The sequence below is a fragment of the Lynx rufus genome, unplaced genomic scaffold, assembly GCF_022079265.1.
Source record: "Lynx rufus isolate CCGP_SWC_20201006 ecotype Redwood Valley unplaced genomic scaffold, mLynRuf1.p SCAF_1, whole genome shotgun sequence".
In the NCBI taxonomy this organism is placed as follows: Eukaryota; Metazoa; Chordata; class Mammalia; order Carnivora; family Felidae; genus Lynx; species Lynx rufus.
Genome location: NW_025814823.1, coordinates 206,755,012 through 206,770,211, shown reverse-complemented (window position 1 = coordinate 206,770,211; position 15,200 = coordinate 206,755,012). Strand labels below are relative to the sequence as shown.

Here is a 15,200-nt window from a genome sequence, read left to right as displayed (position 1 = left end):
TTATCCTTGCCTTGCAGAGGGCCATCTTATTGTTATGCTGTCACATGGCCTCTCTGTACACATGCTTCCCTGATATCTCTTCTTATAAGGACACAACTCATATTGGATTAGGGTCCACCCTTATGACCTTGTTTAACCTGAATTAATCTCTTTAAAGGCCCTACCTCCAAATACAGTTACATAGGTTGGGGGGAGGGTGGCAAGGAGGGTAGGACTTCATCAATGAATTCAAGGAGATACAATTCAGTCCATGACAGTGTCTTTTGTTTGTTGAGCCTGGCTTATTAAAAGAACAACCAAAGGGGTGCCAGGTGGCTCAGTTGGATAAGCGTCTGACTTCGGCTCAGGGCATGATCTTGCAGTTTGTGTGTTCGAGCCCTGCGTCAGACTTGTGCTGACAGTTCACAGTCTGGATCCTGCTTGGGATTCTCTCTCTCTCTCTCTCTCTCTGCCCCTCTCCTGCTTGTACTCTCTCTCTCACTCTCAAAAATAAATAAACATTAAAAAAAAAAGAAAATTAAAGAAAAAAAAGAACCAAGGAAGAAAAACCAGCATTATTCATCATTTGTTCTACATCTATTTATAAAACTTACCAGCTATGTTATATGAAGACGGTTTCTTGTGGGAAACCTGTTCCTAAACATTAAGAGCTTCAAACTTTCTATGCAAGAAAGTTCTGATAGTCTAACTGGCTGGTATTATTAAATTCTACCTGGCCCCAATGGGTCATAGCTGACAAATAATTTTAACTCCACCTCATAATCTTTAAGACAATCTAGCCAACCAGGTCACGTGTATTAGGAAAGACTATGAGATTCATACAGCTATTAAAATGGCACTTTGATGAGAAGACATGGAATACATAAGGACAAAAGTCCTTTCCCAAAGTACGCTCATCTCTCCGTGAGTTTCTTTCTTATTGGGGTCATACACACAAAGGTCCATGGGAAAACCAAGACATAGTACTATTTACTGTTAGCTATGCCTTTGGCCTTAAACCTTAAGACAGAAATAGCTGCATTATTTCTGTAATAATACAGAATTTCTGTAATAATGTAATAGTAAACTCCAACCATCCCCTACTTTCCCAAAGTTTGCATTACATCACTCCCCTTTTACAAAAGGTCTACGTTTCACCAACCAAAAAACTCTGAAGAAGATTTTTGCTTTTACCAAAAAAGGTGAAAAGCAAAAATAGCATTCAATGTTGGCTTTGGATCGAGCCATTCCAGAAGCAGCACAGCCCTGAGCAGCAACAGAGGCCCCGCCACGCTCCTGCCCCAGAACTACACTCAGCATCTCAGCATCAAGCTGCCAGAGCTTGAACTGTGTCTGTGAGTATCTGTGCTTTATCTGGATTTATTTTGTGCATTTTTTTTTTTTTGGCAAAATGTGTCCTAAGGTATCAAAAAAGTCTAAGAGAGGTTTTTGGGGTTTGAGAAAGCTCAAATTTTTTTCCTTATAAATTAATGGTAGTTGCTACTTCACTTTACACCGTTTCAACCAATGAAAGGTCCAACAGGAAAGCTCTACTTTTGGCTAGCAGTGAACCTGTACCGGTAATAGTTTCAGAAGAAAACAAACCATGAAATGTGCTTTCTTCCACTGCTCTCCCCACCACATGCCCTTCCTACCACCACCAGATCCGAGTCTGAGATGCTGCAAGTATGATCCCAAGATTGCTCTCCAGATACACAAGAACTGGAACCAGAGAAAAAGAGACTCCTAGCCAAGAATATGTCACCCTATTGTTTAGCATGGAGCTGTCCTGGGCCACACCTGGGGCTTTAGCTGCGGGCTGGAAGCACTTTGGGAAAAAAGAAAAGAGAAAGATAGTTGGGCCTCTTATCCTCACATCAATGTCTCTACCGTTCATTCATTACCCTATCTTCACCTGTCCAGATCATCCACCGCGTTCCACACCATAGAACAGAAGAGTACACCAAACATTCAAGTCCTAAAAACTTTTAACCATGGCAAGCCCACCCGCTAAAATCTGAACAATTAGGTCAATATTTCTTTTTGGAAAGGGATGAAACAAGATTCAGTGCAAAGGAGAAGCAAAGAGAACTCCAAGAACAATAATGAAAGAGCTCAAGACAACAGCTCTGTAGCAGGCTAACAGGATGTGCAACCAGACTGAGGCAGGAAAGGGGGCTGTAGAATGTCTCTAAGGTTTAAAAAAATTTTTTGACAGATTATTTCACATTTGGCAATATTGAGAGTAGTATTATATTTCTATTAGACGTCAAGGGAAAAATTAGTAATACATATACAGAAAACTAAAGAATAGCAATAAAAAAGCAATTATTGACTTCATGAGAAACAAAGAGAAGTACAAAAAAGGTAAAATAATAATATACTAGGTGAGATCAACTATGTATAATAATTACACAGTCCTATTAAATAATAAATATAGACTGAAGCCAAAATTATAGTCAATTTTATTGGGAATGGAGTCAGAAGTAGTAAATAAATATACTGGGGAAATGCAGGAGAGCTAAACCATATTCATCTATAGTAAGAAATCAAGTTCATGTCATAGATGTCTAAAAATGAACAAGCGGTGAAATCACAACTGAAGAGGCTGCTTTTAGGCAACATGCTTGAGCAATGGAAACCTGAGCAAGGCAAAAGGGCCCACAGGGACCACCGACCTGACAGAGGCTCATTAAGCCCCTAATTGATAAAAGGGCTACTTACAACCAGGCATAGTTCTTAAGATTACCAAAAAAGGGAAAATTCCATATGTCCCCCATACTTCCTCATTCCACCATGTAACTATGGCCCCTCACCACCACCACCACCATGTGGCAGTCTCTCCTTTGCTGTGCCGCCCACTACTCCCTTGTAGTGTATTCAACAAACTTCTCTTTTGTTCTGCCACAGGTGAATTATTCCCCCCCCCCATGCCAAAAGCCTCCACCCAATCAGGATGCTCCACTACAATGATATACAGCAATCATATTTGTAAAAACTTTATAGTCTGAAAACACCAAGTATGCTTTTGAAATTCTCATACTGTTGGTGGGATATAAAATTGATATAACCATCTTGAAAAAATAAATTTGGCATTATCTTCTGAAGTTTAGATGTACACACTACCAACATAAATAATACTGTAGGAAATGAAATATGTCAAATATGTCTCAATGCATGACTTCATAATGATACCAAAACAAGATGAAATATCTCACTAGTCACCTTTGAAGGATGCTAAGGGAACCAACCTCTTATTTGAGAAGTGCTAAATAAATGGAAAGAACAAAGCCTCCACTAAAAAAAACTGTCTTTATTACATAAATTGTTTTCCTGGCCACAAAATAAGGGTAATTTTTTTTTAATTTTTTTTTTTAACGTTTATTTTTGAGAGAGGGAGAGACAGAGCATGAACGGGGGAGGGTCAGAGAGAGGGAGACACAGAATCTGAAGCAGGCTCCAGGCACTGAGCTGTCAGCACAGAGCCCGACACGGGGCTAGAACTCACGGACCGCAAGATCATGACCTGAGCCGAAGTCAGCCGCTTAACCGACTGAGCCACCCAGGCACCCCAATTGTTTTTAAGAGTTTTTTTTGTTGTTGTTTTTTAGCACAAAAAGACTAACAATATTTTGTAGATGCTAATAAAATAATAGATCTAGGCAATGATAGTCAATGGCTACTGATACTACAAAAAGAGACAGCCAGAAATATTTTATTTCTGGTCTAAGCACTGAAAGCCACCTAAGCTGTATTCTTGCTAAAGAGTTCAATGAACCTGATGAATTTATAAGAAAAGTAAATATAAAAGAACAGTAATGACATTAGGTGGGATGCAATAAACAAAACATAAAATCTGAGAAATTCTAAAGGACATTCAGTTCCTTGAAAATAAATTGCAAGGAAAAATAGGAAGGGAACCTATGTTATAAAAGATTAAGAGGAGCATCTGGGTGGCTCAGTCGGTTAAGTGTCCAAGTCTTGATTTCGGCTCAGGTCATGATCTCACAGTTCATGGGATTGAGCCCCTCATTGAGCTCTGCACTAATTGGGACAGCCTCCTTGGGATTCTCTCTCTCCTCACTCGTTGTCTCTGTCCCTCCCCTGCAAGTACTTTCTCTGTCTCAAAATAAATAAACATTAAAAAGAAAAAAAGATTAAGAGACATATCAACAGATGCAATGAATGGACTTTTCTTGGGTCCTAATTTAATCAGACCATGCTATCACTCAATGTGACATAATTGACAAGACTACAGTGTGCTATTTTAAATTTTTTTTTTTCAACGTTTATTTATTTTTGGGACAGAGAGAGACAGAGCATGAACGGGGGAGGGGCAGAGAGAGAGGGAGACACAGCATCGGAAACAGGCTCCAGGCTCTGAGCCATCAGCCCAGAGCCCGACGCGGGGCTCGAACCCACGGACCGCGAGATCATGACCTGGCTGAAGTCGGACGCTTAACCGACTGCGCCACCCAGGCGCCCCTACAGTGTGCTATTTTAAAACCGCACTTATAATTTAAAACCCTTCCTCATAGAAAACACTAAGCCTAGGTGACTTCACTTGTTAGTTCTATTAAACACTATTGAAAGAAATTCCAAATCTACAGAAACATTTTAAGACAAGAGTAGGTGGAAATACTAAACTTTTTAAAAATTGAGGTCAGCATTATCCTGATTAAAGAACTACAAAAAACTACAGACCAATATTCTTCATGAAGATAGATATAAAAATCCTTAATATTACCAAATTGAATGAAGAAAGATCTAAAATGGATAATCCAGCATGAATAAGTATGGTTTATCCCAGAAATGCTGTTGATTTGCCATTTGAAAATTAAATACAATTCATCATATTAACAGGCTAAAAAGAAAAATTATAAGATCTTCTGATACATACAGAAAACACATTTAACAAAATTTATTTACCCAGGAACTTCATCAATTGAATAAAGCGCACACACACACACACACACACACACGCAAAACAAAACTACAGGTGCCATTATACTTGATGGTGAAAGACTAAAAGATTATAACAAGGCAAGAATGTCCTTTCTCACAGCTTCTATTTAATACTTCTATTTAATGGTTCTAGCCATTGCAATAAGACAGATGGGAATAAAAGGCATATAGTTTGAAAAGGAAGAAGAAAAACTGTCCTTATTCACAAAAACATGATAACATAGGTACAATATTGTAAAAAATGTACAAAAAAGCGAATTCAACTAATGAACTATCAAGGTGGTAGGACACAAGGTCAACATACAAAAAATTGATTATATGTCTATATAATAGCATCAAATTAGAATATAAAATTTTAAAAACACTCCTTGTAATAGCATCAAAAATATGGCATACTTATGGATAAACGAGGTCAAGACCTATTCACAGAAAACCATAAAACACCATTAAGAGAAATTAAAGATCTAAAAGACAGTTATACCACAATCATGAATTCAAAGATAGGATATTGTTAAGATGGTAATTCTTCCCAAATTGACTTGTAGATCCAATGCGATTCCAAACAAAATCCTAGCAGACTTACAGATAGACAAGTTGATTTTAAAATGTATTATGAAGACAAAAAGAAAATAAAACTTTAAAAAATTAAAAAATATATATATGCAAATGGAAAGAAACTAGAACAGCTAAACAATTATGGGGGGTGAGGAAGGACAAAATTGGAAAAATCACAATGGTTTTTAAGACTACAATTTTTTTTTTTTTAATTTTTTCAACGTTTATTCATTCTTGGGACAGAGAGAGACAGAGCATGAACAGGGGAGGGGCAGAGAGAGAGGGAGACACAGAATCGGAAACAGGCTCCAGGCTCTGAGCCATCAGCCCAGAGCCCGACGCGGGGCTCGAACTCACGGACCGCGAGATCGTGACCTGGCTGAAGTCGGACGCTTAACCGACTGCGCCACCCAGGCGCCCCAAGACTACAATTTTTAAGCCATAGTAATCAAGACAGTGTGGAATTGGTATAAGAATACACATATGAATCAGTGTAACAGAATACGGAACTCAGACCCACAAAGACATGATGAATGGATTTTCAAGATGCCAAGGTATTTCAAAGGGAAAGAACAGTTTTTCAACAGTGTTTGAGTAAGGGGACATCAAAAAATGAACCTCAACCTTAATTATAAAAGCTAAAACTATAAAACTTCTAGCAGAAAACACAGAACACCTTCCTGATCTTGGAGTAAGTACAGATTTCTCAGCACACAAAAAGCAAAACCATAAATATAAATATAAATATAAATATAAATATAAATATAAATATAAATATAAATATAAATATAAATATAGTGTGCGTATATATAAATTGGACTTCATCAAAAATTTAAAATTCTGCCCTTTGAAAAATATCATTAAGAAAACAAAAGGGCAGAGTACCTTGTGCCTCAGACGGGTTAAGTGTCCAACTGTTGATCTCAGCTCACGTCATGATCTCACAGTTCATGAGATTGAGACTTGCATGGAACCCAGCTAACAGCTGAACCATCGGTGCAGAGCCTGCTTGGGATTCTCTCTCTCTCCCTCTCTCTCTGCCCCTCTCCCACTCACGTTCTCTCTCAAAATAAACAAACTTAAAAAAAAAAAAAACGAAAAAAGAAAACCAAAGGCAAACCACAGATAGGGACAAATTATTCACAATACAAATATCTCATAAAGAGTTTTTATCCAGAATATAGAAGAAATCCTTACAACTCAATAATTAGATAACCCAAATGAAAAACTGGCAAAATACTTGAACAGGCCCTTCCCAGAAGATACACAAATGTCAAATAAGCATATGAAGAAACATTTAACATTACCAGAGAAATGCATATTAAAACTACAATGAGGGGAGCCTGGGTGGCTCAGTTGGTTGAGCATCCAACCGTTCATTTCAGCTCAGGTCATGATGCCAGGGTTGTGGGATTGAACCCTGTGTTGGGCTCTGCGCTGAGTGTGGAGCTTGCTTAAGATTCTCCTTCCTTCTGCCCATCTCTGCCACTCATGCTCTCTCTCTAAAACAAAAAAATGTTTAAAAATGAGATATACTATATATACATCCACTAGTTAAAAAACAATGACAATATCAAGCTTTGACAAGGATATAGAGCAACTGAAACCTTTAAATACACTGCTTGTCAGAATGCAAAATGGCACAGATACCATGGGAAAGTTTCAGTTTCCTGTAAAGTTACACATAACTTACCATAAGGCGCAACAATCCTACCTCCAGGTATTTAACCAAGAGAAATGAAAACACATATCCACACACAGACCTGCAACATATGTACACAGCAGCTTTATTCATAAGAGACCACAACTTAGATGTTTATCAACAACCTAGATGTCCATCAACATATATGAATAGCTATAAATTGTGGTGTATCCATACAACAGAATAATACTCAGCAATAAAAATAAAACACATTGCCAATATACAAAATAGCATAGATGAATCCCAACATGGGTGGATTTCAAAAGTATGCTGAACAAAGTGTCAGACACAGAGTAAATATTGTATGATTTATTTGAAATTCTACAAAAATCAAATCTAATTTACAGTCACAGGAAGTATAGTAGTTGAACAGTACTGGTTGTTGGAGTGGAGAAGAACTGACTGCAAATGAGCATTAGAGAACTTTTTGGGTGATGTAAATATTCTATCTCTTGATGGTATTGGGGATTCTGTGGTTGTTCACATTTGTTAAAACTCCACACCGTAGGGGCACCTGAGTGGCTCAGGTGGTTCAGTGGCTAACTCTTGATTTCAGTTCAGGTCATGAACTCATGGTTTGTGGGATCGAGCCCCACATCAGGTTCCACACCAGCAACATGGAGCCTGCTTGGGATTTTCTCTCTCTAAAAAAATAAATATTAAAAAAAAAACCAAAAAACTCTAACTGTAGACTTATAACATAGGGTGCATTTTATTATATGTATATTACACTTTTAACAAAGTTGACAGGGTAGGCAGAGAATTTGATTTATTTTACATTCTTTCATTCTAATTAAAATGAGTCAATGGGGCACCTGGGTGGCTCAGTCAGTTAAGTGTCCGACTTCGGCTCAGGTCACGATCTCACCGTTCGCGAGTTCAAGCCCGGTGCCAGGCTCTGTGCTGACAGCTCAGAATGCTTCAAATTCTGTGTGTGTGTGTCTCTCTCTCTGCCCTTCCCTGCTCGCACTCTCTCTCAAAAATAAACATTAAAAATTTTTTTAATTTTTAAAAAATATTTTATTTTTGAAAGAGTGTGAGTGGGGGAGGGGCAGAGAGAGAGGGAGACTCAGAATCTGAAGCAGGCTCCAGGCTCCGAGCTGTCGGCACAGAGCCTGAAATGGGGCTCGAACTCATGAACTGTAAGATCATGACCTGAGCTAAAGTCAGACACTTAGACCCACTGAGTCACCCAGGTGCCACCCCCCACTTGTTTTTTTAAATCAAGTCAATATTGTGGTCTATGACAATTCCAAGTGAGTAGATCTTTTAAATATTCTGAAAATGTTTACATATTTACCTTGCAGTTAACATTACCTTAAAATTAACATTCCAATAACATAGAATTACCATGATAAAAAAATAAAATAAAATTAGAAAAAAATTCCCAATTTGGTTTTTAATTTATCTCATGCTTTGAAATGTAATTTTCATAGGGTGCCTGAGTGGCTCAGTTGGTTAAGTGTCCAACTCTTGGTTTTGGCTCAGTTCCATGAGATTAAGCCCCGTGTCAGGCTCCTCGAAGATAGCACAGAACCTGCTTTGGATTCTCTCTCTCCCTCTCTCTGCCCCTCCTCTGATTGCTCTCCCTCTCTAAAAATAAATAAATAAACTTAAAAAAAAGACTAAACAAATTTATTTCTAAAAAAAATGAAATATAATTTTCACTAATTTTTGTTGGAGTTTGAGGAAATCATAAAATAATACCCTTTGTCCCCTCCTGTCTTCTGAGCCACTTGAGAGACCAAGTCAGGCAAATGGAGATTCAGTATGTCAGATTAATTGCTGAAAGATCTAGGTTAAAGGATGTAATTTAGGTTTGTGCCGAAAATGGCCACCTAATAGCTAACCCAGAATTAGACAGACCTGCTCACCAAGGCATGGGCAATCCTACACAACCACAGAGCAGATAGCCTTCACTGCAAAGTTTACATGTCTGGCAAGAGAACACAACATAGGCTCCACAAACATGATAAATCCCAAAAAAGGGGTTTGCATGTCCAGTTTTTTATCCCAAACGCTCTTTCCCAGGGAGGCGGGAGGGATAAGGGAAGGGAACAATTGCTTGCTTAATGGATGTCCAAAGAAGCACCGTGAAAGGAGGATACCTCTGCCCTCTGACTTCCCCACAAAGGGTAGATCAACATTTCTCCACCTTGGCACACACAGCAAGTTCACATACAACACTCACAAAGGCACAATTCATGGTACACCAGCCACAAGGCTATCCAGGGCTACCCCTTCCCTTCCATTCAAGGGGGCATATTTAATTACAAGTGACTAAAGTGACATATTTCAGGGGTGCCTTGGTGGCTCAGTCGGTTAAGCGTCCGACTTCGGCTCAGGTCATGATCTCATGGTTCATGAGTTCGAGCCCCATGTCGGGCTCTGTGCCGACAGCTCAGAGCCTGGAACCTGCTTCAAATTCTATGTCTCCCTCTCTCTCTGCCCCTTCCCTGTTCACACTCTCTCTCTTTCTCAAAAATAAATAAACATTAAAAAAAATTTTTTAAGTGACATATTTCATTTTAATTTACTTTGATAATGAATAAATCACAAATTTCTGTATTTTATTACTGGTATTAAAAAAAAAAAAAAACCCTTACTTTCTCCATCCTAAAATGTCATCAGTTACAAAGTACACACCACAGGCTCAATAAAAATCTCTCAGAAAAAAACACATCTAATATACCCATTGATTTAAAGATAATTATGGAACTATGGTTCTTGTGTCAACTCATAACTCACTTAGATACACATATGTCATGAAATCAGAGCTCAGAATGGCTGGTCCAGAGTCAAATTAGAAAGGTGTGTGTGTATATATATATATGTGTGTGTGTGTGTGTGTGTGTGTGTGTGTGTGTGTGTGTGTGTGTGTGTGTATTTTCAGGCTTTGTGAAAAAGCCTCTATACACACACATATAAACTTTTCTTACTGCTGGGAACGGTAGTGACAAGCTTTTGATGTCATTACATTAAAACATAATTTTCAAACTGAAGAGGCTATCCTGGTCAGTTATAAGCATGAAAACTCTTAGCTTTCTCAGACAAAGCTTCTTTAGTTAAGTCTTCATTATAGTTTTACCAAATAACATCAATTTAAAAGTCTTTATGCTAAGACTACTACCATAAAATTTTGCACCTAGGTCCCAATTACAGATCTGGGTTCTGTGATTTATACCTTGCATGATTTTTCAACGTGTATGTAGTATTTATTAGCACATTTAGGATAAATACTCTATAATCTAAAATCTTGTCATCTACAGAATAATATATGGATTCTCAAATTATCAGGCATGACCTGGATGTGTGGTGTTCTGACTAATGAGTATCTACGCCATACAATTTTCAAACAAGAATAATATAAATTATGTTCAATACAGTGTTTAGTGTTATTTCAGAAGGTATATTAAACATCTTAAATTACATCACTGTAGCATCAACTATTTTTCTTTCAGACTCAAAAGTATTTGTTAGTGAAGTTAACAGGTTTAGCAAATGTCTGTAGATCACTATTCACATCTTTACAAAATGATATATGCATTTTTCTCCTCATGCATAGAAGATACTAGCTGAGAATCTTTTGGAGCATGGATAAATGAGCTGTCTTCCCTCTCCATAATACAGAAAAAACACTAGGTTCTGTTAACAGAATTTAGTGGCTACATGCCTTCCATCCTGGGTCTTGCCTCTTTTGGGGCTGAGGCATAGATTTTATGCCAAGAACAATCCCACCTGTTATGCCAAGAACTGATAACCATCTGTCCTATAATACCAAAAGTAGTGACTTCTCACTTTCTGATAAAGATTAAAAGTTCTCCTACCTTCCTAAAATCAGAAGAAACTGAGGTTAAATATCTCCATACTAATTCAAGTTCTTCATAGAAATAGCTAACATTTACTGAGTACTTCCTATGCAAGATACAAGGTGCCTTACATATTTTATTTTCACATAAGAAAGAAATTAAATAAATCAAATTTTTCAAAAGCTAACAACACAGAGGCAAATCTTTAAAGTGCAGAAAAAACTATTTATTCACAAATTACACGATAAACAAAAACCCACTACTCAAAACCACATACCAAATGGTGAATGCTCACTTCTGTATATACTCAAGTATCTACCCTATGAGAATATCCTTTATTAAACAAAATAAAATGTAACTAATATTTCTGTTTTTCAATTACTCTAAAACTAACCTAACCACAGCTAACCTTCTGATGTAACTTTGAGGGAAAATATAACACTCTGAAAAAAAAAAAAAAAGAGGTAAGCATTCCACTAAAGGAAACATTTTTTAAATCATCTCAGAAAAATGTAGACCATTACTTACATGCTCCAACAGGTTAAGGTAAGATTCTTTAAAACAGCTTACTTTCATCTCTGACAAGGAAAAAATTAATTTTACAGCAAAAATAGCTTCCTGAGTGTCAGAAGTAACAGGACCCAGTAGTTCTATATAACTGTACTATAATATATGTAGTATAAAAATAACTCATATTAGCAATGACAGTATTGATTTGTGAATGCGATCGTGGCCTTTCAACGAAATATTTCTTTAAATATATTCTTCTCTACTCATGGGATTGTACTGTTAAGTCATGTTTCAGTTCCTATGTATGTCATGCCCAAGATATATACATTCACTGACACTCATAAACATCCCTACTTTTTTAGAAAGACATAATTTAGCTATTTAAAATTGTAATTTGAGTAGTTCCAAAAAAGTTATCTAGAAAAAGAATTCCAAACCGTCAGCTGGAACGTTAAAAGCAAAAGGTAGGTTTTTTTCAGAGTTTTTAAGCTTTTAAAAATAAGGAGAAGAAAATACTACTTTTAACTGGGCCAGTGCAGCAGTACAATTTGATATGACACATCAATAAAAGCATTTTTCAAAAATGCACATCTTAAACATGACTCACTTGTGGTAAGGAATACTCTATCTACTTTTACAACTAAAACAATAAAACCATCATTGTGACATTGATCAGTATTTCACATATCTAATACTGAAGAAGGCAACTACCATTGTTGTAATAATTTTGAAGTCAAAATATAAGCACAAATCAGAATGAAGAGAAAGTCCAGAAAATGTTTAGAACGTACACAGTTTGCATGCATTTTCATGCAAACTTTCAAAGATTCCAAAAATAACCAAATGACAACTTTGAATCAAAATAAATGTCAAAAAATATTTGAGCTTTGGGAGACTTCCTCTAATGCAACCAGAAAAACAGAAGAGTGAATAGTAACAGGAGTATTAGGAGGGAAAGAAATCACCAACTTCCTTTATCGTGTAACAAAAGCCAACGAGTCAACATTTTAATAACACTGGCCATCAAGTTATTCACTATTAGAGAATTCACTTTTCAAGTTGTGTCTTTAAAACGCATTCACTTACATTTTTGGATTATTTTTTTAAGTTTATTAATCAAACCCCACTGTACTCACAATTCTAATCTTAAGAAGTTTAAATCGTAACTTATCAAAGCACAGCCCAAACACTACACGATAATTCTACCATTTAGTTTTTATATGCCTCATCTGCAAAACTCATTTTACAAACAGGAGTTTTATTCTGTCTCTCCACAGTAGATGTCCCTAGGCCTCAAACTTTAAGAGCAATCAAAAAGCCAGATTCAAAGGGTTCCTGCTACTTTATCGGGCTTTGATAAAAACAGAGCCATCTGGTGGTGTAGCACCATCTTCCTTCTCAGTGACCGTCTCTACAGTCCCAGAGGCCGAAACAATAACCATTGTCTTATTTGCTGAAACTGTCTTCTGTTTCTCCGCAATTGCTGCACAAACAGCAACAATCTCATCACTTTCAAAGTCATAGTCGGGGATTGACTTTGGTGAGAAATGTGTCATTTCCGCTGACGCGTCACACTTCTTAATCTTCTGTGCTACCTTCTGCTGCTCCTGGAGTGTTCTTGCCCAAGAAAGGTCTTCTTTCCATATTTCAGGGTTCATTGGATAGATGTGAAGGGCTACCTGAAAACTTCGAATTGCCTAAGGGAGATAAAAAAAAAATCAGAGTTTTTCTTTTGCTTTATTTTAAAAAATGAGTGGATTTAATAGAATCCACAATATCTCCATCTATATCTTTTTTTTACTATATATGTATATATACGATATAATATATAATATATATTAATATGTATATATATGTATGTATGTATGTAAGATATATACATATATATATCTGTTTAAAAAACATATTAGAATGCAAGGATAGACATTTAGGCTGTACCCTTAACACTGCATGATGATTATGATGAAAAGAAAAGTTAAAGAAGTGTGAAAGAAAGTGACTGACACATCACTGCTGAGGAGTAAAAGTCCACTGAAGTACAATTAAGGATATGGTTTAAGACAGAGCAAATGCATTGTTCAGCTTCTGCAGACTAGCAAATATAAGAATCTAGGGATTTCTTGACTAAACCACGATCAGGAAGGTACCAAGAATGCCTACCTCTGAAGCCAAGAGCTTAGCTCCGCATAATGGTAACATGTATTGACTGTCACAAGAGACAAAGGATATTAAAGAATGATAAAAGGGTCAATTGGCCCAGAATATATAACAATTATAAATATATATGCATCCCAACATCAGAACACCTAAATATATAAAGTAAACACTGACAGAAGTGAAGGGAGAAATAGCAAATAAAGTAATAGCAGGAGACTGCAATACCCAAATCCCAGTAATGAATACAGACAGCAGCCAGAAAGAAGATCAATACGGGAACAGGGAGCCTGAACAACACTATAGATCAAAGGGACTGAACAGACATATACAAAACATCCCACCCAACAGCACCAGAATACGCACTGTTCTCAAGGACAAACAACATTTTCTAGGAAAGATCACGTGATAAGTGGATAGCATCACATGTTAGGTCACAAAACAAGTCTTAACAAATTTAAGGTGACTAAGATCATACCAAGTATGTCATCTTTTCTTCTTTTTGAGAGAGTGAGTGAGTACAGGAGAGTGAGTGGGGGAGGGGCAGAGAGACAGAGGGAGAGAATCTTAAGCAGGCTTCACGCTCAGCTTGGAGCCTGACTCGGGGCTTGATCTTACGACCCTGAGATCATGACCTGAGCTGAAATCAAGAGTCAGACGCTTAACCAACTGAGCCACCCAGGAGCCCCGTTTTCTGACGACAACAGAATAAAACTAGAAATCAACAGAAGAAAAACTGGGAAATTCACAAACAAGTAGAAACTACACGACACAATCTTGAACAACCAATGGGTCAAAGAAATCAAAAGGGAATAACATCTTGAGACCAATGAGAATGAAAATATAACACATTAACATTTATGGGATAGAGCAAAAGTAGAACTAAAAGGGAATTTTATAGAGATAATTGTCTGCATTAAAAAAGAAGAAAGATGGGACACTTTGGTGGTTCAATTGGTTAAGCGTCTGACTTCGGCTCAGGTCATGGTCTCAAGGTTCGTGGGTTTAGGCCCTATATCAGGCTCTGTGCTGAGAGTTCAGAGTCTGCAGCTTGCTTCAGATTCTGTGTCTCCCTCTCTCTCTGCCCCTCCCCTGCTTTCTCTTTCTCTCTCTCTCTCAAAAATAAATAAATAAAAACATTAAAAAAATTTAAAAAAAGGTCGCGATGGGTAAGTTAAATTTACACTTCAATTGGAAAATGAAGAACAAACTAAGTCATAATCATTTTCCAACAGCCAACTTTTGTTTTGTTTTTAATTTTTTTAACATTTATTTATTATTGAGGGACAGAGAGAGACAGAGCATGAGCAGGGGAGGGGCAGAGAGAGAGGGAGACACAGAATCTGAAGCAGGTTCCAGGCTCTGAGCTGTCAGCACAGAGCCCGACGTGGGGCTCGAACTCACAGACCGGGAGACCTGAGCCAAAGTTGGACGCTTAACCGACTGAGCCACCCAGGCATGTTTTGTTTTTTAGTTTCAAGTTATTTAAATTCCAGTTAGTTAACATATAGTGTAATATTAGTTTC

At 37.2% G+C, this 15,200-nt stretch overlaps 1 protein-coding gene across 4 annotated transcripts in view; it reads right to left on the bottom strand.

Moving 5' to 3' along the window:
• Positions 1 to 11,214: 11,214 nt before the first annotated feature.
• TTC33 (tetratricopeptide repeat domain 33) overlaps positions 11,215 to 15,200 on the bottom strand; it is a 40,346-nt gene continuing 36,360 nt past the window's right edge. For all 4 annotated transcript variants that reach the window (XM_047093187.1, XM_047093194.1, XM_047093198.1 and 1 more), the window contains one exon: positions 11,215 to 13,217. In XM_047093187.1, the coding sequence (XP_046949143.1) occupies positions 12,864 to 13,217 (354 nt within the window). In that variant the 3' untranslated portion in view covers positions 11,215 to 12,863. The remainder of the gene's footprint in view (positions 13,218 to 15,200) is intronic.